Genomic DNA, 24,810 nt, shown 5'->3' with positions numbered 1-24,810 from the left:
GCTCCCACTCTAGAAGTTTCTCGAAGCCTAGGCCAGTGCCTGGCATCTATCACTCAATGTCGATCTAACACTATAATGCCAATAATTTCTTGAGCTGGAAACAGCTCAAGCCTGCTGTGGGTGTGGCTGGCAGTCACTTTGGGGAAGCTGCCGAGTTTACAAAATAACCCATGAGGAAGTTACAGAGCTTAAGAAATCCCCCCGAAATTCCCACCATGCTTGCCCCCTTCCCAGTCACCCTTGGGGCCTCCACAGTGCAGTGGTCCATGTACAGCAGTGTCATTCTTCCCAGGAAGACACAAGACGGATCCTGGGAGTCCCCCAACAGAGAGCAGGCTGACAGTAGCAGGTATGGGGTAGTGGGGAGACCCATAAAGCTGCTGAGAGGATTCAAGTTCACAGGGGACCAGGCCAGGGGTGCCATGTCAGGGAGCCCCACCATGGGGAAGGAATGACCATGTGAAAACCCAGGCTGGTGCTTGGGAGGCCAGCCTGGTCCAAAGCACCCCGTGGTGCCCTTCTCTGGTCAGTCTCCCACCAGGACCCAGAAGCCCAGGACAGCACCTGGCACATTGCTGAGACATCTGCGGCCAGGGAGGCAGTACAAATGGATGACACAGTTCAGCAAACCCCTGCACTGGGGGCCACAGCTCTGCCTGAAGCTCAGGTCAGCTCTGGTGGCCTTGGCCTCTTACTCGTCCCCTGCCTCCAGGCTGTGGGCTGTGGCACAGCGCTGTTCCGGGGACTTCCAGACCCCCCACATCGAGGCGCATCGGGCAGCTTGCTGGTGGCCAAGGGACAGGAATGCAGGTGCGAGGGGCAGGGCCACCTCTCAGCGCGCCTGGCGGCCCTGGGGGAGCACAGCGCTAACAGGCTCCTTCGCAAGTTCTGGTTCCCGCAGTGGGCCTGGTCCACGTCGTGTCGCTCGAGTCATCAAGGACTCTGGCGGCGGACTGGACACCTCTCTCGCGGCCCCCTTACCCGAGGCCAGCCCACTGGGTTCGCTCGCCCTGGCCATGCGGTCCGCCAGGCCTCGCCCGCCCCGAGGGGCGCGGTGGGGCAGGGGGTAAGGGTCAGGCTGCCGTGGAGGAGGCCGAGACGCCGAGGCCAGGGAGGACAGGAGTCGGCCCCCGCGGCCCCCCTCCCCTCGGCCCCCCTCCCCTCGGCCGCGCGCAGGGCGGGAGCTCCGGGTCGGCGGCGTGCGCGTGAGCGGCGGCGTGCGCGTGCGCGGCGGCCGCGCCTGCGCACTGAGAGGAGGTGCAGTGCTGCTCGGCGGCGCCGGCGCCGGTCCGTGCGACCATGGGGCGGCGGGCGGCGGGGACGCCGAGGGCCAGGTAGCGGCGGGGCGGCGGGGCCCGCGGGCTCGGCCCGGCATGTAGACGCCCCGCGGGTGCGCGGCAGCGGACGGTGAGTGCGCGGGAGCCCCGCCGAGGCCGCGCGGGTGTCCGGGCTCGGGGCGCCGGCCCTGCCCACCTGCCCGCCGTGGCCGCCGCAGGCGCTGGCCCTCCGCCCTGCGTTCGAGCGCGGCGCGGCTCGGGTTCGTGGCGGGAACTGGCAGGGGCCACCGGCGGGGCCGCGGCCGGGGCTCGGGCCTGGGAGATGGCGTGGAGGGTCTGGGGTCGGGGACATCCTCGGGAGGCCGCTGGCCATCCTCGCGCCCTGGGTTGCTGGAGCCTGGACCTGGAGGCTCGATGGGCGGCGGCGCCGACCTGGTCCTGCGGGGCGTCGCTGGGGGCCGAGGGGCTTTAGCGTGTGACCGCGCAGGGGACCCGGACCTGGAGGAAGGCGGTGAGCCGAGGACCCTGGGGCAGTGCTGTCTGGACTTCGCCAAAGTCACGTGTAACTTGGTACCCAGTCCTCGCCAGAAAACTCGAAAGTTCCCAAAGTCCGGGTGATGTTCCCACAGGCAGCGGCCACGCGCGGCCCAGGTCAGCAGCGCAGCCGCCGGCCGTGCGGTCCTTTCTGCTGCCCGGTCCGGCTCGCTCCCCGGTACCGCGGGTGGATGCGGGCGCTTGCCACTCACCTACCACCCCAGCCCTCTTCTTTTTTGACACAGGGACTCACTAAGTTGCCTAGGCTGGCCTCAAACGTGGGTCTTACGCCTCCGCCTCCCGAGCCCGCGGGAGTCCGGGGATTGCAGCCCACCGCGCGGCCCCCTTTTCTCTCAGTTGTGGAACAGGGCGTCCCCGGCACAGCTGATGGCAGTCTCCTCCCTTGGCCACGGACCTGCCTTCCCTTCCCTTCCCTTCCCTTCTCCATAGCAATGGGATTCCTTTGACTTTGATTCTGGATTACAAGTTATTTTTCCTTTCTTGTTTTGGAACACTCTCCATTTTAGCTGAAAACTTACTCATTCTGCTTGGCCTTGAGGGCAGTGCTTTCCAGGCTGTCTTCATTGGTGCTTGTGCTCGCATGCTTACCTTGGTGTTATTCTAGCGCCTTCCTGGATGACATGCTTCCTGCTCCAGGGTCTCCTCTTTCCCCTAGCCCTGAGCCCCTGGAGACTCTCCTGGGTGTGGGGAGTCTGCCCTCAGCAGTCACTTCTTCACTGAGTTTGTCGCCCTTCCTGTGGCTCAACAGGTGTCCTTGTACAGCCTGATACAGGAGCATTATTGCAAAGTGGCCCCTTTACATGTTTCTGGTATTTCTTCTTCATGAGTTTGTGCTGCTAAAGCAATTGGCAGTCCTGTTGTTTACATGAGGTTTGTTTATGGTGCCCAGAATGGCCTTGAACTTGGGGTCCTTCTGCCTCTATCTCCTCCCAAGTCTGGATCACAGGCATGTGCCCCTGTGCCCAGCCAGATGGTTTGCTTAAGGATGCGGATGGCCTCAATCTTGATGACCTCAGATCTGTAGATGGGAGAGTTCAGCAGCAGAAAGCAGCTTTTCAGAGGCCTCACACCTTTGGGAGGGACCTTGAGGTGACAGGAGGACATGATTGTGACCATAGGGCCTCCTCCATCAGCCCCACTTTCCACCTCCACCTAGTGGTAGTTACCACTGCATCTGGCCTTTCTGGACCGGAAGGTGTCACTTTGCAACTTCAGGACTCAATGTCCTGTTTGTACTGGTGACTTATCATCTGCAGCATCTCCTGACCCATCACTGTGGGCCCCGGGCCGCTGCATGGGAACAGGTAAATTAATAAAAGTAAAGAGTTTTGGTCCTTTGGACAGATGGTAACAATGGAGAAGGTGCAGGCAGGGAGAGGGTGCCACACACACTGAGTAGGGGCATCACCTGGCTTCCCATTGGGAAGTGCTGGTCTCAGGTTTTCCTGGGTGCCCAAGGACGCAGCAGAGCCACCTTTCTAGAAAGCTGCCTTCCAGTTGTGGTCTTAGCTTGCGGGGTGCAGGCTGGGCCCACTGGCCTTGTTCCCATGGGCAGTGTGGTGCACGTCCACCGTGTCTCATCTCTGCCAGCCCGGCCTTGTTGCTGGGGGAGTTAATGTTCCTGAGGAGCCTCTCCCCATCTCTGTCTCTGGACGAGTTCTCTCACATCTGCTAGCTCAACACTTGCCTGCCCCCCAGCACTCTTGTGCTCTAGTCGACGGGTGCAGCTTTTGTTCCTGTCTATTGAACCCGTGTTTATTGGCATCTTGGTGTTTTTCCTCACCATTTCGTATTGAATTGTTTTGTTTTGTTTGCAGTGCTCTACCACTGAGCCACATCCCCGGCCCTTTTTTGATTTTATTTTGAGACAGGGTCTTGCTAAGTTGCCTAGTGCCTTGCTAAGTGGCTGAGGCTGGCTTTGAACTTACAGTCACCCAAGCCTCTGGGATTACAGGTATGTGTCATCATGCTTAGCGCCGTTTTTATTTTTTATTTTGAGACAGGGTCTTGCTAAATTACTGAGGCTGGCCTTGAACTTGCCATCCTCCTACCTCAGCCTCCTGAGTTGCTAAGATTACAGGCTTGTGCCACAGTGTCTCAGTGCCTGGCTGTACGAGTTCTTCATATTTTTTTAGATGTTGATGGACCTTTATTTTATTCATTTATTTATATGCGGTGCTGAGAATTGAACCCAGGTCCTCACACATGCTAGACAAGTACTCTTACCACTGAGCCACAACTGTAGCCCCAAGTTCTTTATTTAAAAAATTTTTCCCTAATTTTATTGATGCATTGTGATTATATGTAATAGGGGATCCCTTGTTACATATTGTACATGTACATGGTATAACGGTATGTATGCATTCTTTATGAATACTTCATTATTATGCTTCAATTTTTTTCCCAGTGAAACTTCCTAACGCAGAAGTCACGTTTAGATTTGTGTGCTTTGAGGAATCAGAGCACACTTGGATGGAGTCAGAATCATGTTCTTTAGAAATGGTTAACAGTGACAGAGTGCCTCCCTGGCATGTATAAGACCCTGGGTTCCATCCCCAGCACCATCAAAAGAAAAAAAAAAAAAAAAAAAGGTTAGCATGCCAACAAACTTGAATTAAATGTGAATCTTGATTCACAGTTGTCAAAAAAATACACTGTAGAGATGACTTAAAATTTTAAAGCTAGTTTTAGTATTTAATATGAGTATGAGTTAGTTGACTGCTTGGTCATCAAACTGGTCTTTGCAAGTAAATATTACAGAGCTTCCTGTAATAAGATGAGCAGCCGGGCCTTGCTGGTTTTTCCTCTTGGTCTGTTAGCATTGGATCAGAACCTTTTGCCCACGCACAGTGCTGCACCATGCCCATGCAGTGCAGTCTCCATGAAACCGGAGGGCAGGGTCCAGAGAGCTCGGGAGGGTCCTGCAGGGCAGTGCTGGGTCGGCGGGAGGCTCTGCGCCCCTTCCCCACGCCCCACCTGTGCGTGTCTTCATCTGCGTCCTTGGTGATATCCTGTGTAATAAACCAGTGGCTGTTTCCCTGAGCTCTGTGATCCGTCTGAACGGGGAGGGGACTGGCTGGAGGCCTGTCAGTCAGAGGCACAGGCTGCTGCGTGGTTGCTTCTCCTTCTCCTGGAGTGATGGAATTCTCCATACCCTTCCTGGGGCACAGCCAGACTCGGGGTGCAGGTTCAGAGCTGGGCACCCCAGGTGATTCAGCTGTGCGGCCACATGGGGGCGTTTCTGTGGGTGGGCCTCCTGTGTGGTGTGCTCCCCGGCTGTGGTCCAGAGTTTGGTTTGGCCAGAGCTTGGGATTTATGGCCTGAAATCGCCCTGCGTAAACCCCACACTGCTGGAGACGAGGTGGTTGTGGCACTTTCTTGGTTTAGAAGGAAGTGCACCAGAGGCACAGTTTTGACTCTGTGTGGCCATTTCCCCCAGGACCTTTGGCTGGCTCTAGCCCTGTGCCCCTCTGTTGGGTGTCCCTTCTGTGCTGGGTCCTGTTGTCCAGTTCCCACCAGGGTCAGGATGGGCCTGGAAGCTTCTGGCCGGGGGCAGCCCTGTCTCCAGGCTTTGAGAGCCAGCGAGTCCCTCACGCAGCCCTGCCTCCATCAGGAGGTCGTGCGTCCTGGCCGCGGTTCCTGCTCCATTGGAGCCCTTGGACTTCAGCTGTCGGCTGGCTCCCTACTCCCACTGCTCTGACCCGGCTTGTGCCCAGGGCCAGCACTGCTCCTGCGTGACAGTCCCTCCCCCAAGAGTCATGTTGTGAGACCCTTGGTCTTAGGCTGTTTTCACAGCTCTCCTGTGAGGTGGTCTTGATGGACCCCTTCCTTGCTCAGCTCAGGGTGGGGAGCAGCATCCTGTCGATGGAGAAGAGCTTTGGAAACCAAGTGTGGCTTCCAGGCTGTTAATGGTCTTTGAGGAACCAGGTGGTGACGGCACTGAGAACTTTCTGGTTCTGCGACTGGTGTGTGTGCTCTACCGTGCACTCTGCCCCTGAGCCACACCAGCCTGGCTGCTTGGGGACATTGCCCTTTAAGCCCTGCCTCCAGCCTCACTCTGGTCACTGGGTTCCTTCTCCCTTGTCTTTCGTTGCCTGGTTGTGTATGCTTGATGGTTTGCTGAGCACTGTTTGGGGTCCCTTGAAAGACACTGTGGGACCGTTGACAGTGACACGTACCTGTAGCCCCAGCTCCACAGGATCACAAGTCGAGGCCAGCCTGTCTCAAAATAGAAAGGGCCGCTGCATGTCTCAGCAGCAGAGCACCCTGCACCCAAGTCCAGTGTCAAAAGAGAGAAGAGGACACTGAGAGTGAGGAAATTCTGGAACCTCCCAACAAGCGGAGACCACAGGCAGGGGCTGGCTGGGGGTGGTGCAGTGCGCTCACCCTGGACCTCGGGTTCTCATTGGGTCTTCCATGGAGGAAGAAGGACACGAGGTGTGGTGCAAGAGCCAGGCTGTGTGCCCACGAGGGCTGGTGGGACACTCATGCCGTGGAGTGGCACCTATTCGTTGGTGCTGCCTGAAGTGGGAGCACCCTTGCCTGCGAGGCAGCTTCTCCCCGCTCCTGCCAGGGGCACTCTGAGGCTCTGAAGTGCCCTGGGTGCTCAGGAGGTAGGTGGCCGACCCCATACTCTGGGCCCGGATGAGGCAAAACATCAAGGTGTGAGGGTGTGAGGAGGAAAGCAGCTCAGCCAGGCTGGCCAGGAACAAAATGTGCGCCCCACAGCCACGTCCCTGTGACCTGCCTCCTCCAGCCACACCCACCTGCCTGTGGCCACCACCCAGGTGATCCCTGGGCGGATCAGGCTGTCTCAATCTAGTCATTTCACAGTGAGCGTCCCTGCCTCGGCACACGGAAGCTTTGGGGCACCACGTCTCCCAGCCGTGACGCCTCATGTTTCAGACACTGAGGCAGAGCTGCCATCCCGTGTCTTTTGCTGACTTGTTCTGCTGCTGTGGGAGCACTGTGGGCTTTGCTCAGCTCCCTTGCGCAGCCGTGCTCCCCATCCTCGCCCCTCAGCCTCCGTCCAGAGCCTTCCCGCCTGCTCTCTTAACCGGCCCCTCAGGTTGGCGCCTTCCCTCTGCGCTCCATCTGGTCTGGGCCTCAGGTCAGTGCCTCAGGTCAGTGCCGGCCGTGCAGTCGGAGCTCTTGTCTCCCTCCCGCCTGGAGAGGAGTAACAGTTTGGCTGGAAAGTGCCTCTCCGAACTCCCTAGTTGTGTTCACGTAGGATTCCTGGTGCTGCCCCAGGCTGGGCTGCTGAGTTTGAGGCCAAGCTCAGGGAGTCCCCCAGGAAGAGGAGTGCCAGTGCAGGTGGTGTGTTTGGTCAGCTCCGAGGAGAGGGAAGGATGGTGGTGAGGCAGGTGTGCTCCCTGGGAGCTGGCGTTTGAGCAGAAGTCAAATGAGGGTCGTTTCCAGTTTGGGAACAGCACATACAGCTTAGCATATGCCAGTCTGTCTTCCAAACTGGCTGTGTGCCGTTCCACGCCACCAGTAGCAGGAAAGGCAGTGCGGCCCCGGTCCTGCCCGGTCCTGCCGCCGGCCTTCTGCTGCCCTGCCTGACCTTCCCAGGGGAAGTGTCTCTTCAGATCTTTTGCTCGTGTTTCTTGGGGGGTTTGTTTAATGAATTGTGGAAGTTCTTTTTTTTTTTTTTTTAAGAGAGAGAGAATTTTTAAATATTTAATTTTCGGTGGACACAACATCTTTATGTTATTTGTATGTGGTGCTGAGGATGGAACCCAGCGCCCCGCGCATGCCAGGCGAGCGTGTTACCACTTGAGCCACATCCCCAGCCCCTCGTGGAAGTTCCTTACGTAACAAGTCCTTCATCACAATGTGCTTCGCAAACTCTTTGTCTGGGACTTGTATATTTTTTGGCTTTTTTTTTCCCTTTGGTGATACTAGGGATTGGACCCAGCTTCTGCATGCACCAGTCTCTGGCTTCAGGCCCAGCACAGCCGCCCAGAATGCGCTGCGGTTATGGGGTACATTTCTGGGCTCGCCGCTTTTTCCTTGCCTGAGATCTCTGGTGCCAGCCCTGCTGTGTCTGGCGTCCGCAGCTGCACAGCAAGGCGTGACACGCCAGATGGCACTGGACTTCCACCTTGGTCTTGTTCTGAGTTGTTTTTAAGGTACTCTGGACCTTTCACCTTCCCGCTTGAACAGCAGGCTCTGACTGTCACAGCGTGTAGAGCCCTGCTTGGGTTCGGGATGGGGGGAGTCTGTAGGTGGTTGTTGTGTGGGCTCTGCCGCAGGCATGGGGTGCGCTGGCCGTCCCTTTGTTTCTGCCAGCTGTGCCCAGGGCCTCCACTGCTCCTGTGGGGCCTCGTGTTTGCCTGCTGTGTGGTCGGTGGTGTCTCAACCCCAGGTGCTCTCTTCCTGCGTCCATGGGGTGCTCTCCTGGTCTGCCTGTTGGTTTGCCTCCTGCAGACCTGCAGGCAGACTCACCTGCTCGGTGTGGCCGTCTTGTGGATGCTTGTACATGTTCTGTGGCTTTCCAGAGAGAAGTCCGTGTCTGGTGCGTGCCTGCTTACCGCCTCTGCGCCCCTCTTCCTGCCGTTCTGTGCTGGCTCTGGCCTCCAGTGCACCGTTGGTTCTGTCGACAAGTTTTTGTAGGTCTGATTTTCAGTAAACTTCAGGGGGATATTGACCACAAGGGCAGTGCTCTCCGCTCTAGCTACATGTTAGCCTTGTCTGTTAACAGGTGAGGCCCCTGCCGTGCGCTCACCCTGGTCCCTTGGAGAAGGTGAGACATAAGAGTTGGCATTTTTTTTCTCTTTTTTTGAAGGACCTCAGGCAATTGTAAAATGTACCCAGAAGGAGAGCCCAGCTGCGAGGACTCAGAGACTGCCCCACCTCTAACCTTGATGTTGCCCCTTGCCAGCGCCCCAGGTGTCTTGGCGTCGCGGACTGCTGAGACAGAGCAGCACAGAGGCGTGTTCTGGGCTCTGCAGTGACTGACGCCCAGCATTGGCGCCAGTGGCTGACATTCCTGGCCCTACGTGGCCTTATCTCAGGTGGAGGGTGGAGGGTGGGGCCTCAGGCCTCCCGCAGACACACTGCCTGGTCAGGCCACCCATGGGGTGTTTCCCTTGATCACCTGCTGAGGCCCCGTCCCCAAATACAGCCCTGCTTGGCCCGGCAAGGCCAGTCCAGTCCAGTGTCCTCGGCCTGCCTGGCACCTCTGCTGCTGCGTCCTGGCTGGCTGGATTTTCTTCTGTAAGGAGAACAAACCCCGGGCTACTCTGCCCAGCCTCCATCCAGCGGTCTAGGGCTTCCTGCCCACTGGAGGCCAGCTGTAGGACCCTGTTGGCTGCTCTCCCCTCTGCCCCGTGCCGAGCCTCAGGGTGTCTGCCAAGCGCTGAGCTGTCCTGCCCAGGCAGGCTGGCCTCCAGAGGACAGGGGCTGTCGCCAAGGCCGCCGTTGGCTTCTCTCATGACCCCCTGGTGGCTTTGAGGAGAAGCATGCGTCCTGATGGACCATCCGTGGAGATTGTGCTTATCACCCTTCAGTTCCTCTCCAGAGCCCCTTCTCCTTGTCTTCTTTCCTCGAGATGGGACTTGGGTGTGAACTGCTGAGCTGCAGCTCCTGCCCTTCCGTCTTTTGCTTTGAGGCAGGGTCTTGCTGAGTTGACCAGGCTGCCTGGACCTTGCACCCTCCTGCCCGAGTGGTGGGACGACAGGCTTCTGTCTTCTGTGTGCCAGTTCCTGCCACTGGCCCTTCCTGGCTGGCTTCACTCCATGTTGGCTGAGATCAGGTGGCTGGCCACTTCCCACTCCGCAGCTCTCGCACAGCTTTAAGGGGCCGGTGCTGGGGGCTGTGTCTGCTGCCACTCATCCACTGATGGTGCACCTGTGAGTTCTGTCTTGGCCTTGACCCCTGAGCTGGTTGGGAGAAAGTTCCAGAAATCATGATTGGTAAGGTTGCTGTCCTTAGTTCCTGGCCTCTGCTCTCCTGAGCCTGCTGCTGTGGTCAGAGGTGCAGAGCTCTGCCCTCGCTGCTGCCTGGAGCCGGGGTTTCCTCTGTGGCTCTGATGCTGGTCGGGCTCATCCTCTTGGTAGGCCTGCCATGGACCTCGCCGGAGCCCTTACAGCCTTCCTGGGCCAGGAGGTCATAGGCGAGGCGAGGCCTTCTCCTCTCCACTTGGCATGCTGTGCAGTCTGCAGCGTGGCCTTTCATTTCAGGCATCCCCGCTTGGCCATGGGGCTCTGCCCCAGGGCACAGCATCCACCCCTGAGCCCCTGGCCTGCCCTGTGATGCAGCCACCATTGCTCTGTTGTGGCCCCCACTGGTTATTTTTTTCTGCTTTAGCTCTCTAGGTTCACTCACAAGCCTCAGGTGGGACCCTGAGTTCTTGAACACCCTTGGGGTGGAAGCAGCCCGTTTCCAAAGCACTTGGGTACAGCGGCTTCTGGCGCTCATTCCCTTGGAAGGAGCGTGTGGGCAGAACAGTGGGCGCACCGCCGCCAGGCCCTGCTCCACCCCACATGGCAGAGGAGGGGCAGAGGGAGGGGCGCGTGTGAGAGACACACACACACACACACACACACCCCAGGGCAACCTCACACCGACTGACTCTCTTTCTTTCATTGGATCAAGGCGTCTGCTTTTCTGGCAGAAGTTCTCGTGTATCAGCTATGGAAATGGAACAAGAGAAGATGAGTGTGAGTAAGGAGCTGAGCCCAGACGCGGCCTCGTACTGCTGCTCAGCATGTCATGGGGACGAGGCCTGGAGCTACAGCCGCCCTGTCCGGGGTCGTGCCAAGTCTCGGAGCCTGTCGGCCTCACCTGCCCTGGGCAGCACCAAGGAGTCCAGGTAGGACCAGGAAGGTGCTGCAGTGTGGCTGCTGCACTGCACAGTCCTTGTAAGCAGTGTCCACACTCGCCACAGGTTGGGCTAGGCGTTGCCCAGGGGAGCTGCCCCGAGAGCAGAGCAGGGTATGTCCAGTGCCACGCTGCAGCTGAGCCGTGTCTGTCTGCTTTCCACGCCAGCACACGGCCACCCGGGAGCCCATGCTGAGGGGTGCCGGCTCGGTGGAGCCTGCTCAGCGTAGGGAGAGAAGGCGGGCAGGGCCGAGGTACCAGCCTCCTGTGCTGGGCCAGCCCCTCACGTCGGGGACGTGGGTCTCGGGTGCAGGGCCATGGGGCCCTTTGCGGTGGCCTGCCCTGGTACAATGTCACCCGTACAGCAGCACTCAGGGCCTTGGGAAGGCGGCCTGATGAGCACAGGGTTCCAGTGGCGCCTGGGGTGTGGCTCTCAATCCTGGGGACAGTGATTCTGGTGCTTTTCATAGAGAAGCCCGCCAGGAACCAGTGTGGTCTACAGCAGTGTCCGTGCTGTGTGGGATTGGGGTGTGGGTGAGGCGCAACTCTTTGCATGCATTCTCCAGGGTCGCAGGCCACAGGGCGGGGGACCCTGGGTGCTGCAGCCTGTGGGTGACCTTGAGTGATGGAGTCACCTATGGAGAGGTCATACTAACACGAGAGGTCAGGTTTTTGTATGTTGGTGTTAAGATGCTTAAACAAAGCCAGCGTCTTGAGAGTGGGGTACAGAGCAGGCTGCTTGCTTGGGCACTGGGGACGTTGACAAAGCTGCGTACCTCGCACCATCGACTCGAGGAGGGAGTCTCAGTCCAGCTCTGGTAGGGCAAAGCACCCTATGAAATAAAAAGCCCACGTCTGTTCAGGGAGCTGAGGGGCCTTCCGAGCCTCTGGTGGTGGGGTGGGGAGGGGACAGCCGGGGTGGGTCCAGTGGCCGTGGGTGCACACGCATCTGTGTGCAGCAACAGGGCAGTGGGGCCTCCACCCGGGGCTGCACCCAGCTCTGCCGAGTTTTTATTTTGAGACAGGGTCTCACCGAGCAGCCCACCTGCCTCCTCCTGCCTCAGCTCCCTTTTGGCTGGGATGACGGCCGGCTGCCCCCTGTTCCCGTGGACTTAGCACAGCACACCTTTTGTGTCCACGGGACTTTGAACCATGAGAGTGGTGAGGGTCTGGGCAGCCTTTTGGGGGTCCCCAGGGTGAGGCAGCGTGGCACACAGCAGTTCTGAGGAGCAGAGAGGGAAAGTGGACGTCCACCTGGCCACCTGTAGTCTCTGCAGGCACTGGACCGTCTTTCCAACAACCTTTGACCTTCCCAGCGGGAGTTCTGTGTGATAATCTGCATGATTTTTAGACTTTTGTAGACAAACCTAGTGCCTAGTCCAGAAAGGCCCTGGCACCCAGGTGACCCCTCTCCGTGTCAGCATAGGCCTGGCCAGACTCCATGGCCCGTAGGCCGCCCATCGCCCAGGGCAGGGCAGGTCTTTTATCTGCATCAGGACTAGGCAGTTTTGTGGAGTCACGAGATGGGCAGTGGAAGGTGAGCAACCTTGCAGGTCCGGGTTCCCTGGCTTGGTGACAGTCACTCTGGTGCGTGAGGGGATTATGAGGCCTGGAGGCCAGGGAGGGAGCCTCCTGAGGAGGGCAGTCATGGTGCTGCCCACCATTGCTGGGCAGGTGGGGAGCCCAGATGCGGCCCCCCAGGTGATGGCCTGGAGCAGGCCCTTTGTCAGGGTTCAGCTGGCCGAGTCCCTTTTCAGGGACCACAGAAGTTGGGCTGCTGAGCTCATTCTTTTTGGCGACGAGGGTGCCTTGGAGTTCCAGTCTGGCCCAGGTCCTCCAGGTGGCACTCACTTGTTCTCAGGACGTGTCTGGTTGTGAGCTCAGCCCGGTGCCTGGGCCGGGGCAGGACCTCTGGGCTGACCCTGGAGGCTGTGGTGGCTGCTCAGGCTCACGCCGTGCGTGTCCTCGGAGTCTGACGTGACTGCGTGTCGCCAGCTGCGCACTGCTCTGACGGCAGCCCTCTGTGCCCCTGCAGGAGGACACGCTCTCTCCATGGGCCCTGCCCAGTGACCACGTTTGGACCAAAGGCCTGTGTGCTACAGAACCCCCAGACCATCATGTAAGTGTGTGGGCCAGGGCGGGGTGTGTCCTGGGGTGCTACGGGGAGAAGCGCATCCTCCTGGTCGATTCAGAAGCTGAGCGGGTACCTCCCAGCCCTGCTGAGTTCCCAGCCCCTGAGTGGCAATCTCCTCTAGTGGCTTTGCAAAGTGGAGGGGATGAGCTGGGCACTGCCTAGCCTGTGGACTCTGGGCCCGCGCTGGCGTTGGTTGAACCTCGGGTGCCCCACTGAGCTGCACCACCAGCCCTTTTTATTTTCTATCTTGAGACAGTCTTGCTAAGTTGCTTAGGACCTGGCTGAGTTGCTGAGGCTGGCCTTAAGCTTGGAAGTCAGGTTGAGTGGCGTTGCAGTGAGAAGCTCAAGTCGCTTCTGATTCCAGCAGAGAGAGTTCTGGGCATGGGCTGCCCCCGTGTCAACATGCTGGCTTTTCCTTCAGTCGTTTCAAGAATACAAAGGTGTGGGGCTGGAGGTGTGGCTCTGCGGTAGAGCTCTTGCCTAGCATGTGTGAGGCACTGGGTTCGACTCTCAGCACCACATAAAAATAAGTAAATAAGATAAAGGTCTATCAATAACTAAATCATGGATATATATGTATAGAAGGCAAAGGTGTTAGCTGGCTTCTCTCCGTCAGACTTAGCTGTTTGAAGGATGCCTTGTCCTTTTCTTTCCTGGTGCTTGGGTCCAAATCTAGGGGCTCAGCATGCCAGGCATATGCTCTGTCACAGGACCACACCCAGCCCAGGGTCCCCTCCTCCCTGTGCCAGCTCTGCTGCTGGCCCACGTGCCCTGGAGGAGGCATGCTTGGGAGTGTGCCAGTCAGCGTCCCCCACCCCGCTGGTGACAGCGCCGCAGTCCAGCTCTGCGTGGTGTTGACCAAGCCAGTGTTTGTGCTCTGCGTGGTGGTCTGGCTGCGGGTAGGGCTTGTGGGAGGGAAAAACCAAAGTGATCTGACATTAGTGTTTCGACCTCAAAGGGTCAGAGCTCTGCTCTTCCCACCTTCGCCCTGCACCAAGGACGTCTTGGCCCTCTGTGCTCCTGGAGTTGGGGAGCACCCCGCTCGGGTCTCCGTCCCGCCAGGGCTAGGTCACATGCAGTGCTGTGTGGGTCTGCCATGGGGCCGGTGGCTGTGTCGAGGGCGGTGCTGTGCCTGGAGGTTGCAGGTGGACTCGAGAGCGGAAGATGGGAAGTTGCCAGCTGATTGCACCTTTACGGCACTGGGTGAGGGGCTGGCTGGGCAGCTCTGGTGTCCCCGGGGCTGCACTGTGCCTGCCGGCTCGGCGCTGCAGTGCCACCTGGGTGAGACACCTGGCCCACCTCCTGGAACTCCAGCGTGGGGACAGCAGAAGTATGGACCTGTCACCTTCAGCTTGTTTGAGGAGCTGCTTTACAGACTTGAGTGGCCTGGCAGTGCGGATCCCTGTGACGGTGCTGTCACCTTCCTGTCCATGAGGGAACTGCAGGTCCCCGGGGCCCTGGCATCACCCCACAGTGCTTTCCAGGAGCTGTTCTTGTACAGTGTGGACTGGGAAGATGGTTCTGAGCCCACGTTTGCTCCCCAGCCCCTCTGCCCAGTGGTTGGGATTGCACCCTGCCCTGTGTGGACTCGAAGCAGGCAGGGCTGGGGCTGCACACCACACCTGCACCTGTGGGCCTGGGAGGGTCGGCACCCCGCTGTGCAGATGACCCAGCAGGAAGTTGAGAGACTGGTTCACGGTCACGCGGAGGGCTTGGTGCCCAGGCCACGTGTGATGGCACTGCTGGTCACGCACGACACGGGCTGGGCCCAGCGAGGCCTCAGGGCTGGAAGAGTCTTGATGGGGCTGCCCAGGGCAGCTACAGTAGGAGCAGGCCTGCTGGGCGGCCACGTGCGGAGCAGGGCTCTCGCCACCTGACAGGGCAGAGGGCTGTGAGCATCCCACACTCCCTCCTGGAGCCTCTCACCCGCCCGTGGCCCACGAGCAGGCCTGGCCAGTTGCACAGGCTGCAGCCGAGGCCGAGCTGGGCAGGCTGGCGGCCATGGCACTCCGCTAGGAACAGGTAGAGTGGGCCTCTTACGTGGATGGAGGAGCGAGAACAGCAAGAAAGCCACCCACTGTCTTGATTCTCGTCATGTTGGGAAGCTCTCTGAGTCGCCCTGAAGACGTGAGTCCTGCGAGCTGCCTTTTGCCTTCAGCTTGGAGCGTGCAGAGCTGGCCGTGGGGCGAGGGCATGTGGAGCTGGCGGTGAGGGGCTGCTGCTGCACACCCGCCCGCAGCAGGCGGAACCAAGATGCTGTGGATATGCAGGCTGCCCCCTGGAGGGTGGAGGTCACCTCGTAGCTGCAAGAGAGGTGCGGGCAGATGGGGAGGCTAAGAGAGGGTGCCATGAGCCGCCCCTCGTCTCCCAGCAGTAACAGGACAAGGCCAGGCACTGCTGCTGTGGTTGGTGCTGCGCAGCCTGGCTTGAGGCTCTGTGGTGGGCTCTCGCTGCCCCATGAGGCACCTGCTGGAAAGGGGCTGAGGCAGGCAGTATGGCGCCAGGGAAAGTGCCAGCTGCCTGTCATGCCTACCATCTGCAGCTGGCTCTGTGGCACATACAGTCCACATGTGCCCCAGGCACTGTAGACCTGGGCGGTTCCTGGGACTGCTGAGTTATAGAAGGGCCTGCTGGGTGGCCCTGCCTCTGGAGGACCCCACCTGCCCCTCAGCATGCCGTGTGAGGGGTCGAGCTGGTGCGCTGCAGGCAGCAGAGTAGAGGGCCGTGGGCACTGGGCAAGCAGGGCTGCCGCCACCTTGTGAGCAAGCAGCCTTTACTGTGACTACAAGGGCCAGCCCACTCACCTGGGGTGTCCCAGAGCAGCACAGACACTCCCCATGGCTGTGCAGGAAGCACCGCTGTGTCCTTGGGGCCAGGCCCAGGAATGGGTAGGATCCCAGCCGACTGGGTGGGGCCGAGGGCTTTCCTGGTTTCCTGGCCTCTTTTCTTCATGGGTTCTGTGCATAGGTCTGCAAAGGTGAGTGGTGGGTGCCTGAAGGGACCTGGCTGAGCCCTGCAGGTAGCAGGCAGGGCGAGGCAGGGTCTTTGGGTCTACGGCAACCGAGAGAGTAGCTCTGCTGTGCCCTGGTGCTGGCATCTGTGCCAGGCTCCCACAACCACTGTGCAGTGTGTCCAAGAGGCGCAGCCCCTCTCAGGGCCTCCTCCTCCAGGGCCAGTGCCTGCTAACTTACTCTCCTCCCGCCAGGCACATTCAGGACCCTGCGAGCCAGAGGTTGACATGGAACAAGTCTCCAAAGAGTGTGCTTGTCATCAAGAAGATCCGGGACGCCAGCCTGCTGCAGCCCTTCAAAGAGCTGTGCGTGTACCTCATGGAGGCAAGTCGGCCCGAGGAGGCTCCTGTGCACGCTGGCATCCCAGCTGTGGGCAGCAGGCGCGAGTAGGGGACCCTGGAGCTGGGGGCCCACGGCCTCTGCACGGCTCCTGAGGCGTCTGTCCCACAGAACGCCACAGACAGGGAGCTCTGTGGAGAAGGGTCCGAGGCCAGGGAGTCCAAGCTAGAGGGTTGTGCCTGCTCACCCTCAGATGGCAGAGGGAAGGCAGGAGGGCGCACAGAGAGGCAGGAGAGCCACTGCCCAGAGGGTGGCACCCTCCTCGCCCCACCACTCCAGTGCTCCTCTGTCCTGCCTCCCCAGGGCTGCTGCAGTGTGGGAGGTCGGGCTTCGGAGCTGGGGGGCCCCAGGTCAGTTTTAACCAAAGAGCCTTATTTTGGTTCACGGTTCTGGAGATGCACTGTCAAGGGCCACATCTGGCGATGGCTGTCTTGCTGGCCAAGTCCCAAGGTGACCCAGGGCACCATGTGGCAAGAGGCAGCACACACACATGTGGTCTCTGTCCCTCAGAGCCACCATGATTCAGCCAGAGGCTCTGCCCTGCTGGCTGCTGACCCAGATCCCCTCCAGAGGCCCCTCCTATGAGTAGCACCGCGGAGCTCAGTTTCCTCCTGGTGCCTGAGTGGGGGTGAGCCTCTATCCTCGAGTCCTGGGGACAGGGCACAGGGTGCCTGGTTCCAGAGCCACTGGAGCAGAAGGCGCTGAGGCCTTGCGCGAGGGAGAAGCATGCAGGCAGGAAGTGGCTCGCCACCCTTCCCACCTGGTCCCAGCCTGCCTGGCCTGCAAGAGTGGGGAAGGAGCAGCATGGTCCGGGCTGAGCACACGGTGGGCTAAGGCGCGTGCTCCGCCTCACGTCCCACCTCTAGGAGAACAACATGATCGTGTACGTGGAAAAGAAGGTGCTGGAAGACCCTGCCATAGCTTGCGACGACAACTTTGGGTCTGTGAAGAAGAAGTTCTGCACGTTCCGGGAAGGTGTGCTGCAGCCCCCTCCCCCAGCCGTCCCCTTGCTGTCTGCTCTGGGCACGTGGGTACCCAGAGGCTCTGACCGCTGCTGCTTGGTTCTGTCTGCTTCCAGATTATGACGACATTTCCAACCAGATTGATTTCATCATCTGCCTGGGGGGAGACGGGACCCTGCTTTACGCCTCGTCGCTCTTCCAGGTGAGCTGGGTGTGGGCGTAGATCCCCCGGGTGAGAGCTGGCCCGGGGTGTCGAGCTGCTCTGCCTGCCTACCCTGGGGACACCAGTGTTCTCCAGGTCGTTGTTAGCAGTAGTGCAAGCAGCACAGCTGCTGGTACTCGGCAAGGCCGGGGCCCGGGACTGCCTAGGCCGGCTGGCAGGAAGGGACATTGGTGGGAGACAGTGCCCAGGGCGGCTGCAGGTCCAGATGGGACAACCTTGGGGACAGCTGGTGTGGCCAGGGCATCAGGACAGCTAGGGGGATGTGGTGCAAGGAGGCCAGGGGCCAACTAGAGCCCTTGGGCCTCACCCCATGCCAGGCAGGACCCAGCCCTCTGGCAGCCTCGTTCAGGCGAGGAGGCCTGTGGAGAGCAGCCTGGACGTGGGCAGGGCAGCCTCCTGGATGCCAGTGAGGAGCCCAGAAACTTGCTGGGGATGAGAGTAAGGGGCACAGAGAGGTCTGGGACAGAAGGGAGTGGTCCCATCCTACATCAGAGGTGGGCCTTTCCAGGGCCACAGGCTGCCCTGTTGTGGGGACCATGGCTTCGGCTCACCCCATTATGTGTAGGGGCTGTCAAAACAACCCCCACGCTGCCCTGCCGCCACCCCAGGCGGCTGCCAGGTCTCCTCACCCTCCAGAGCCTGCGGGGCCTGGTCTCCCATGTCAGAGCCCTGTGGCCGGCACCGCCCAGTTCTTTCCTGTTCTGTGACCAGAGAGCTGCTTGGTCTTGTTTTTCTTATCAGCATTCCCAGCCACCAGGGCTAGCGGTGACCGCTCCCTGGAAGACTGCCCATGTGTCTCAGGACCACTCACTCCCCTGAGCACCCCCCACATCCAGGGCCCCTCTCCTGACCACCCCCACTTCCAGTTTGGTCCAGTTCTCCACCTGCCCCACAGCTACACTGTGCTGTCTCTGGAGTGCAGGCAGCCTGGGGACAGGGCTGAGTCCCCAAGGCCCGGCCATCTGCTGCAGCGCGGCTGTGTCTGTGGTGCAGGCTGGACTTAGCGCCCACCTTCCTCTCCACAGGGCAGTGTGCCTCCAGTCATGGCCTTCCACCTGGGCTCCCTGGGCTTTCTGACTCCCTTCAACTTTGAGAACTTTCAGTCCCAAGTGACTCAGGTGATAGAAGGTGAGGCGAGGTGGCCTGGGGGTGGGGACGCCCGCTCGCCCGCTTGTTTTTTTTTTTTTCTTCCTTTTTGCCCTTTTCGCAACCCTGCGGAGCACCACTGAGAGTCCCTGACCCCGGGCAGCCTCAGGGGCCTCACGGGCTGGAGTGCTGGGGGTGCTCTGCAGAGGGGTCTGGCTCCACCAAGGCTCTGAGGGGCAGAAAGGGAGGGTCTTTGCGCCCTCGGGTGGACCCCTACTCCCTGGGCAGGGCCCTGCTGACCCCACTGCCCCCAGGGAATGCAGCTATTGTTCTTCGGAGCCGGCTGAAGGTCAGGGTGGTGAAGGAGCTCAGAGGCAAGAAGATGACCGTCCACAATGGACTCAGTGAAAATGGCCTGCCAGCCCCCGGCCTGGACACCGAGCTTGGGAAGCAGGCCATGCAGTATCAGGTCTGTGGATGCCCCTGCTGATCTGGCCTTGTCCCTTCCTGTCCTATATTCCGGGGGAGTGGTCGGGGATGATTGAGGCTGGACTTCAGGGTTCAGGCACCGGTGGTGCGCCGCAACCCAGGCCCTGGCATCCTCCTTGAGTGCAGTGGCCCCACTGTCCCCTCCAGGTCTTGAACGAAGTCGTAATTGACAGAGGCCCCTCCTCATACCTGTCCAACGTGGATGTCTACCTGGACGGACACCTCATCACCACAGTGCAGGGCGATGGTAAGGCTGCGCGCCCCCTGCGTCCTGAGGGGCTGTGAGGCTGGACAGCAAACCCGCACCCTGTTCCTGCAGGAGTCATCGTGTCCACCCCGACCGGCAGCACAGCGTACGCAGCGGCAGCGGGAGCCTCCATGATCCACCCCAACGTGCCGGCTATCATGCTCACACCCATCTGCCCACACTCACTGTCCTTCCGGCCCATCGTGGTCCCTGCAGGAGTTGAGCTGAAGGTCAGGGCAAGCACCCCTCTGCCCCTGGTATACCAGCTGCCTCTATAGCCTTGCCCCCCCCCCCACGGTGCTGACCATGGAGCTGACCATGAGGCCATGGCCTCAGGATCCAGGCTGGCTGGTGCCTCTTGGGAGGCCAGTCCCACCTTGCTGGGGCTCATATGGGCCTGAGAGACCTGGGCGTCAGGGGAGAGGGCCCACACCTGTCCCTGTCTCTGTCCCTGGCAGCAGGGAGAGTGGGCCAGCCTCCCACGGGGCACCCAGCTGCATTGGGAAGGGCCCTGTTGAGTGGGGGTGGCCAAAGTGGCTCCGGGTGAGGAAAGACCCTTCTAGGAGTCCCTACCACAGGTCCCTGCCTGGCTTTGGCCTCCTGGTCCCCAGCCCCAGACATCCGTGAGGTGCCTTGTGGCAGAGAGGCTGTGTCTGCAGGAGGCACTGGGAGCTCACGGCCAGGCCTACTCTTCTTGTCCCTTCTCAATCTCTTCAGATCATGCTGTCACCAGAAGCTAGGAACACTGCATGGGTATCCTTGGATGGACGGAAGCGGCAGGAGATCCGCCACGGAGACAGGTGTGTGTGGGCTGGGGCCTGACTGACCGCGGCCTGTGGCAGGGTGGCCACATGGTGCAGCAGAGGACCTTCAGCAAGCCTGGGCGTCCCTCCGCACAGCTAGGGTGACAGGTCCACAGCTGCACCATCTCAGGCAGCCGCTGGGTCCTCCAGGGCATCTCGCCCCTCAGGCCACCTCCTGGGTGGGCTGTCCAGCATGGGGAGGCCCGTCAGCCAGGACTGGGACGGGCCAGGAGGCTGGTGAGGGTCTGCGCAGCCTCTCTCTTGGGTGCTAGGCCCAGTGCTGCTGGAGTGGGCGGGGCTCACCGTGCGCCTACCCCGGGCAGCATCACCATCACCACCTCCCGCTACCCGCTGCCCTCCATCTGTGTGCGAGACCCGGTGAGCGACTGGTTCGAGAGCCTGGCCCAGTGTCTGCACTGGAACGTGAGGAAGAAACAAGCCCACTTCGCAGAGGATGAAGAGGACGGGGAGGACAGCTAGCAGCACCGGGCAGCGCCCGGCCTCGCTGTCCTACCACATCCCACCGCGTCCCACCTGCCGCCTGCAGCAGGGGAGCCCGGTCTGCCTTTTGCCGACCAGATCAGCTTTTTACCTTTTCTAATCTGACTCTTTTTCATTTCTAAAGTACAGTGAGAGCCGTGCTGGGCGCCCTGCAGCCCCCAGCAAGGCTCTTGCGATTCCAGGTCGGGAACTTTCCATAAATCAGTCTTGAAATTCAGAGGGTCGGAGAGGATTGATCTGTCCTTCCGTGTTGAAATAAATGCCTCAGCCCAGAGTCTCCTTCAGGTGCGATGCTTCTCCCCTCCGCCCTGTGCTTCTGGGGCTCAGGGCCACCAGCGGCTCTGCTGTCCTGGCTTCTGGGGTAGCCACACGCCCCCCAGGGTCCGCTCTGAACCTCCTGCAGCAGGGCGGTGCGGCAGCTCCCGGAAGGTGTTTTAACCCTAGAGACTCTTCTGAACTTTCTCAAGTGCTTATGTACATATTTTCTTGTACACACTTTTGTGTAGATTTAGAGGGGGACCGTCCTGTAGTCCAGTGTTTACATTGTGTCCAGCCCCGCGCTAATGGTCCAGGGTCCAGGAGAGGAGTCGCTGCTTCTCAGGGTGGGGCCCCCTGGTTCTGAGGCCACTGTGAGGGTTCTGAGATGATTTCCTAATGCGGGGACCGCGAGGCCTGTTTGAAGCAGAGCAGGAGTGGCAGCCCCGGGGCCCTGGGCCGTGCCAAGGTGTCGGGGGGGGGGGGGGGGGCTCGTGTCTGGAGGCGCCAGCTCCCCTTCACCTGTTGACTGGCCAGAGCGGGAGGCGATGCCTTCCAAGGGAAGGTGCCCATCCTGCCGCAGGCGGCCTCGCAGGCCTCGCGTTGGGCAGAAGGGCCTCCGGGCCTGCTCGAGCACAAGCACCTCTTCCGTGTGTCCCTTACCTCCTCTCCTCCACCCCGGGAACCTGGTATGGCCTGGGCGGGGGACACAAGCCAGGGTGGGGCTGGGGGCCCCAGGGAGGCAGCCCACTTGTGGAGCTCGCCCCCCAGGTGGGCTGGTCTGAAGCCACCTGTGGCCAGCGAGCGCACTGGGGAGTTGGGAAGCGAAGTCACGTCGTCTCCTGTTGTTGGTGTCTTGACACGTGTTCCTTGCTGAAGGCCTTACTGCTATTTTCAAATCCTTTCAATAAACAGACTTGTTTAAAACAGCTGGGCTGAGCAACAGCCTCTCTTTGGCTTTTGGCAACCAGTTAAGGACTCTGGGACATCGAGCAGGATCCCCAGCACCTCCCTCGTGGGTGGGGGCCGCCCCCCCCCCCCAGTCAGCCCTATCCAGGGCCTCCCTGTGCTGGATGCTGCCCCCGGGCTGTCCCCCAGCCTGGCTGTGCATACAGCCAGGAGGGAGCCCAGTCCTGGGACCAAGTGGGTGCAGGTAAGCAATCAGTGGTCAACAGTGCGCTCAGGGTAGAGCAGCCGTGGCAGCACCATCAGTGGGTCCAGCTGTCGGCCCCTTCACACCCACCCTTGCAGGCCAGCTCAGCCTCCCACTGGCTCTCTGGAAATATGGAGGAGTGGACCTCTGTGATGGCCACTGCTGCTGGGACAGGTACAGGTACCTAGTACCTCGCTGCCCGGTGGCTCTGGGAAGCAGGCTGGCTGTGGCCTAAGAGCACGGGTCACGGGTTCAGTGCTGCAGAGGCCCCAGGTGCCACTGACCACAGTGAGGCAGGTGCTGCCCTGCCCCAGGCCTGCAGGCCTTTGTGGCCACCAGCACTCGGAGGCAGGGAGTAAGCCCTGCAGAGGGAAGGCTCGCCAGTGGTTGGGTTCCCACCCCAGGATCCTGCTCCCCAGCAAAGGCCTTTGACCTCGGGGCCTTAACCTTCCTGCCTGGGTGGGCAGAGGCCCCAGACAGCCTGTGGGCCTTGCTGGTGGGCTCAGGCCCCGGGCCCCGGGCAGCCTCAGGCAACAGCCTCCAGTGTCTCAGCAGACAGTGCCTTGAGCTCTGGACCCCAGCAGGTGGCCTGGCCAGGCCCAAGGCTGCTGTTAACCCCCCCAGGAGTAGTGCACAGACTGGCATGGCCCCTGTGGGTCTGGGTGTGCCAGGGCCAAGTCTGACTGGCAGCCGTCAAGGGACGCAGAAGGCAGGATGCCAGGGAAGATGGAAGAGAGGTCAGGAACAGACTGGCAGCAACTGGCCGCTCGCCAGGTGGAAGGCTTTTTACCACTTTGACCACATTCAGCCCCTAGAAGTACCCAGACCAGAGCCCAGTGGCCTTCACAATCTGGAAATAGCGTTTACCAGTGGGTAAACTGAGGCCACCAGGGGAGGATGCTGAAGACACCGTTCCCAGAAGCCTCCACTAGCAGGTGCAGACCTGCAGAGGAGGGCTGGCCAGGACCAGCCCCGAGGACTGCCCACCCTTCAGAGCCCAGTGAGAACAGGACCGGGGGAAGGGCTGCCTCAGGACACTGCATCCCTGGCCAGTAGCTCCACTTCCACCAGCAGGTCCTGAGAGCCAGAATCCAGTCCCAGCCGGTCCACACAGCTGGCAGGAAAGTGAGAGCTGACAGACAGAAACCCGGGACACAGAGACACCAAGGGACAGACTCAGAAGGAGACGAGCAGAGACGCCGATGGGGCGTGGCATGGCTGAGTGTCCCCAGGCTTCGCAGGCTGCAGCGCAGTCCCCGCTGTGGGGTGTCTGTGCAAGCGACTTACTGTGACTGTGGGTCAAGGCCAAGACAGGGTCAGCAGGATGTGGCCCCAGTTTGGATCCCAGTGACTTTAGGAGAAGAGGGACAGACCAGATGAGCACCCGGTGAGCACACGTGCTCCCTCTCACCACACGGTGCTCCAGGACCCTGCCCACAGACAGGCACCCACCAGGGACAGCCTCTTGACCTTGGGCCAGAACTATGAGCCAAAATAAACCTCTCCACAGCTTCCCAGACTCTGGGCATGTTACCAGCAACAGAAACAGACACACAGCCTCGGGGGACAGCTGGCCGCCCAGTCAGCCACAGGCCAGGGGTGGGAGGAGTGCAGCCTGGCCACAGAATGACCTGGAAAGACCCGCAGCCTCGGTTTTCCCACCTGATGCCCACCTGTTGGTGGGAAGGGCTGCAGGCTCAGGCCCGCAGGACCCGGTCAGCAGGGTCAACCAGGATGACAGCTGGGACCACCCTGGGCCCTCAGCACCTGGATGCCCAAGGACAGTGTCCATCCACCCAAGTGTCCCCAGGCCTCACCTGGACCCGCAGCCTGGGTGGGAACACTCAGGAAGGCCCAGCAGGGCTCGGAAACCCTGGGGGCCTCTGCACCCCACAGCTAGGCAGCCCAGGCCCAGCCTCATCTTGCTGACGAATAGTCAACTGGCTCCTGTCCCCTGCCTGTCCCTCCCTCCAGGCCCAACACTGTACCCTGACAGCCCTGGCCAGGGGCATCCCCAGAACCAGGGAAGTGTGGGCATTGCAGCCCCAATCAATGCCAAGTCCAGACAGGGACAGGCCCAAGCAGACCCACTGCCCACACCCCTGGGTATGCCACCTGGCCCCAGTCTGAAGTTCTGCCCCCTTTGAAAGTCTTTGCAAAGTCCCTTTACAGTAGCTCCACAACCAGGCAAGTCTCAAGGTGCCCGTGAAGGCCTGACCCTCTCCAGGCTCTGCCCAGGCAGACTCCCTTCTACCCACCTGTGCCCATCCTCTGTGAGCACCTCAAAATGAAGAGAGGTCATACATGGTGATTCAGGGGAAAGCAGATCTGCACAGACTGTCGCATGACAGTGGGATGGGCTGGCCGGGGTGCTGCAGGCCCCTGCACGCCTCCTTCCTGGGCCCGCCCCAGATGCCTTGATGACCCACTTACTGCCTGTCCCCTTCCCCAGTAGAGCCCAGGCCTGCAGTGAGCCAGGCCAGGTGAGGGCCTGCCGGTGGAAAACCAGATCTCAAGGTGTTCACAAGTGGACCATGTGTGGGGCAAAGCCAGGTCTGTGCCAGTCACGGGAGCAGAACTAGGAGCAGAAGCCAAGTCACCAGACTCCACACACAGCAGAGCCCACAGCTCTGACCAGGGCCCTTGATGTAGGCACACCGCTGCCCCCAGGGATGGTGTTTGGCCGGCTTCAGCACTGGGGATTAAACCAGGGGTGCTTCACCACTGAGCGGCAACCCCAGCTGCTGTTACTTTTTATTTTGGGACAGGGTCTCCCTAAGTTGTCCAGGCTGGCCTTGGACTTGTGATCCTCCTGCCTTGGCCTCCTGAGCTACTGGGATGGCAGGTGTGCACTGCCACGCCCAGCTGTTTTGTTTTGTTTGTTTGTTTTTGATACTGGGGATTGAACTCAGGGGCACTCAACCACCGAGCCACTCCCCCAGCCCTTTTTTT

The 24,810-nt window shown here is 60.4% G+C and overlaps 1 protein-coding gene across 2 annotated transcripts; it reads left to right on the top strand.

Moving 5' to 3' along the window:
* Positions 1-229: 229 nt before the first annotated feature.
* Positions 230-21,634, top strand: Nadk (NAD kinase). Of its 2 annotated transcripts, none has more exons than XM_027947640.3 (12): positions 230-349; positions 10,431-10,647; positions 12,691-12,774; positions 15,995-16,124; positions 17,006-17,114; positions 17,218-17,303; positions 18,350-18,452; positions 18,725-18,879; positions 19,047-19,146; positions 19,219-19,376; positions 19,864-19,946; positions 20,273-21,634. In XM_027947640.3, the coding sequence occupies exons 2-12, from the start codon at positions 10,469-10,471 to the stop codon at positions 20,427-20,429; spliced, it is 1,344 nt and encodes a 447-aa protein (XP_027803441.2). In that variant the 5' UTR covers positions 230-349; positions 10,431-10,468; the 3' UTR covers positions 20,430-21,634. The 2 variants fall into 2 exon arrangements, with proteins under 2 accessions (XP_027803441.2, XP_027803442.2); XM_027947641.2 differs by lacking the exon at positions 230-349 and adding an exon at positions 1,300-1,407.
* Positions 21,635-24,810: the final 3,176 nt, after the last annotated feature.

The sequence above is a fragment of the Marmota flaviventris genome, chromosome 10 (genome assembly GCF_047511675.1).
Source record: "Marmota flaviventris isolate mMarFla1 chromosome 10, mMarFla1.hap1, whole genome shotgun sequence".
NCBI lineage: Eukaryota > Metazoa > Chordata > Mammalia > Rodentia > Sciuridae > Marmota > Marmota flaviventris.
Note: the sequence above shows the minus strand (reverse complement) of the source record. Positions and strands in the feature narration are given on the sequence as shown.

Excerpts from the sequence above, each read along its gene's own strand:
- Nadk (XM_027947640.3), top strand. The coding sequence starts at position 10,469 with ATGGAAATGGAACAAGAGAAGATGAGTGTGAGTAAGGAGCTGAGCCCA. Across the intron at positions 10,648-12,690 it reads GGCAGCACCAAGGAGTCCAG|GAGGACACGCTCTCTCCATG; the intron begins GTAGGACCAGGA and ends GTGCCCCTGCAG. Across the intron at positions 17,115-17,217 it reads GTTCTGCACGTTCCGGGAAG|ATTATGACGACATTTCCAAC; the intron begins GTGTGCTGCAGC and ends GTCTGCTTCCAG.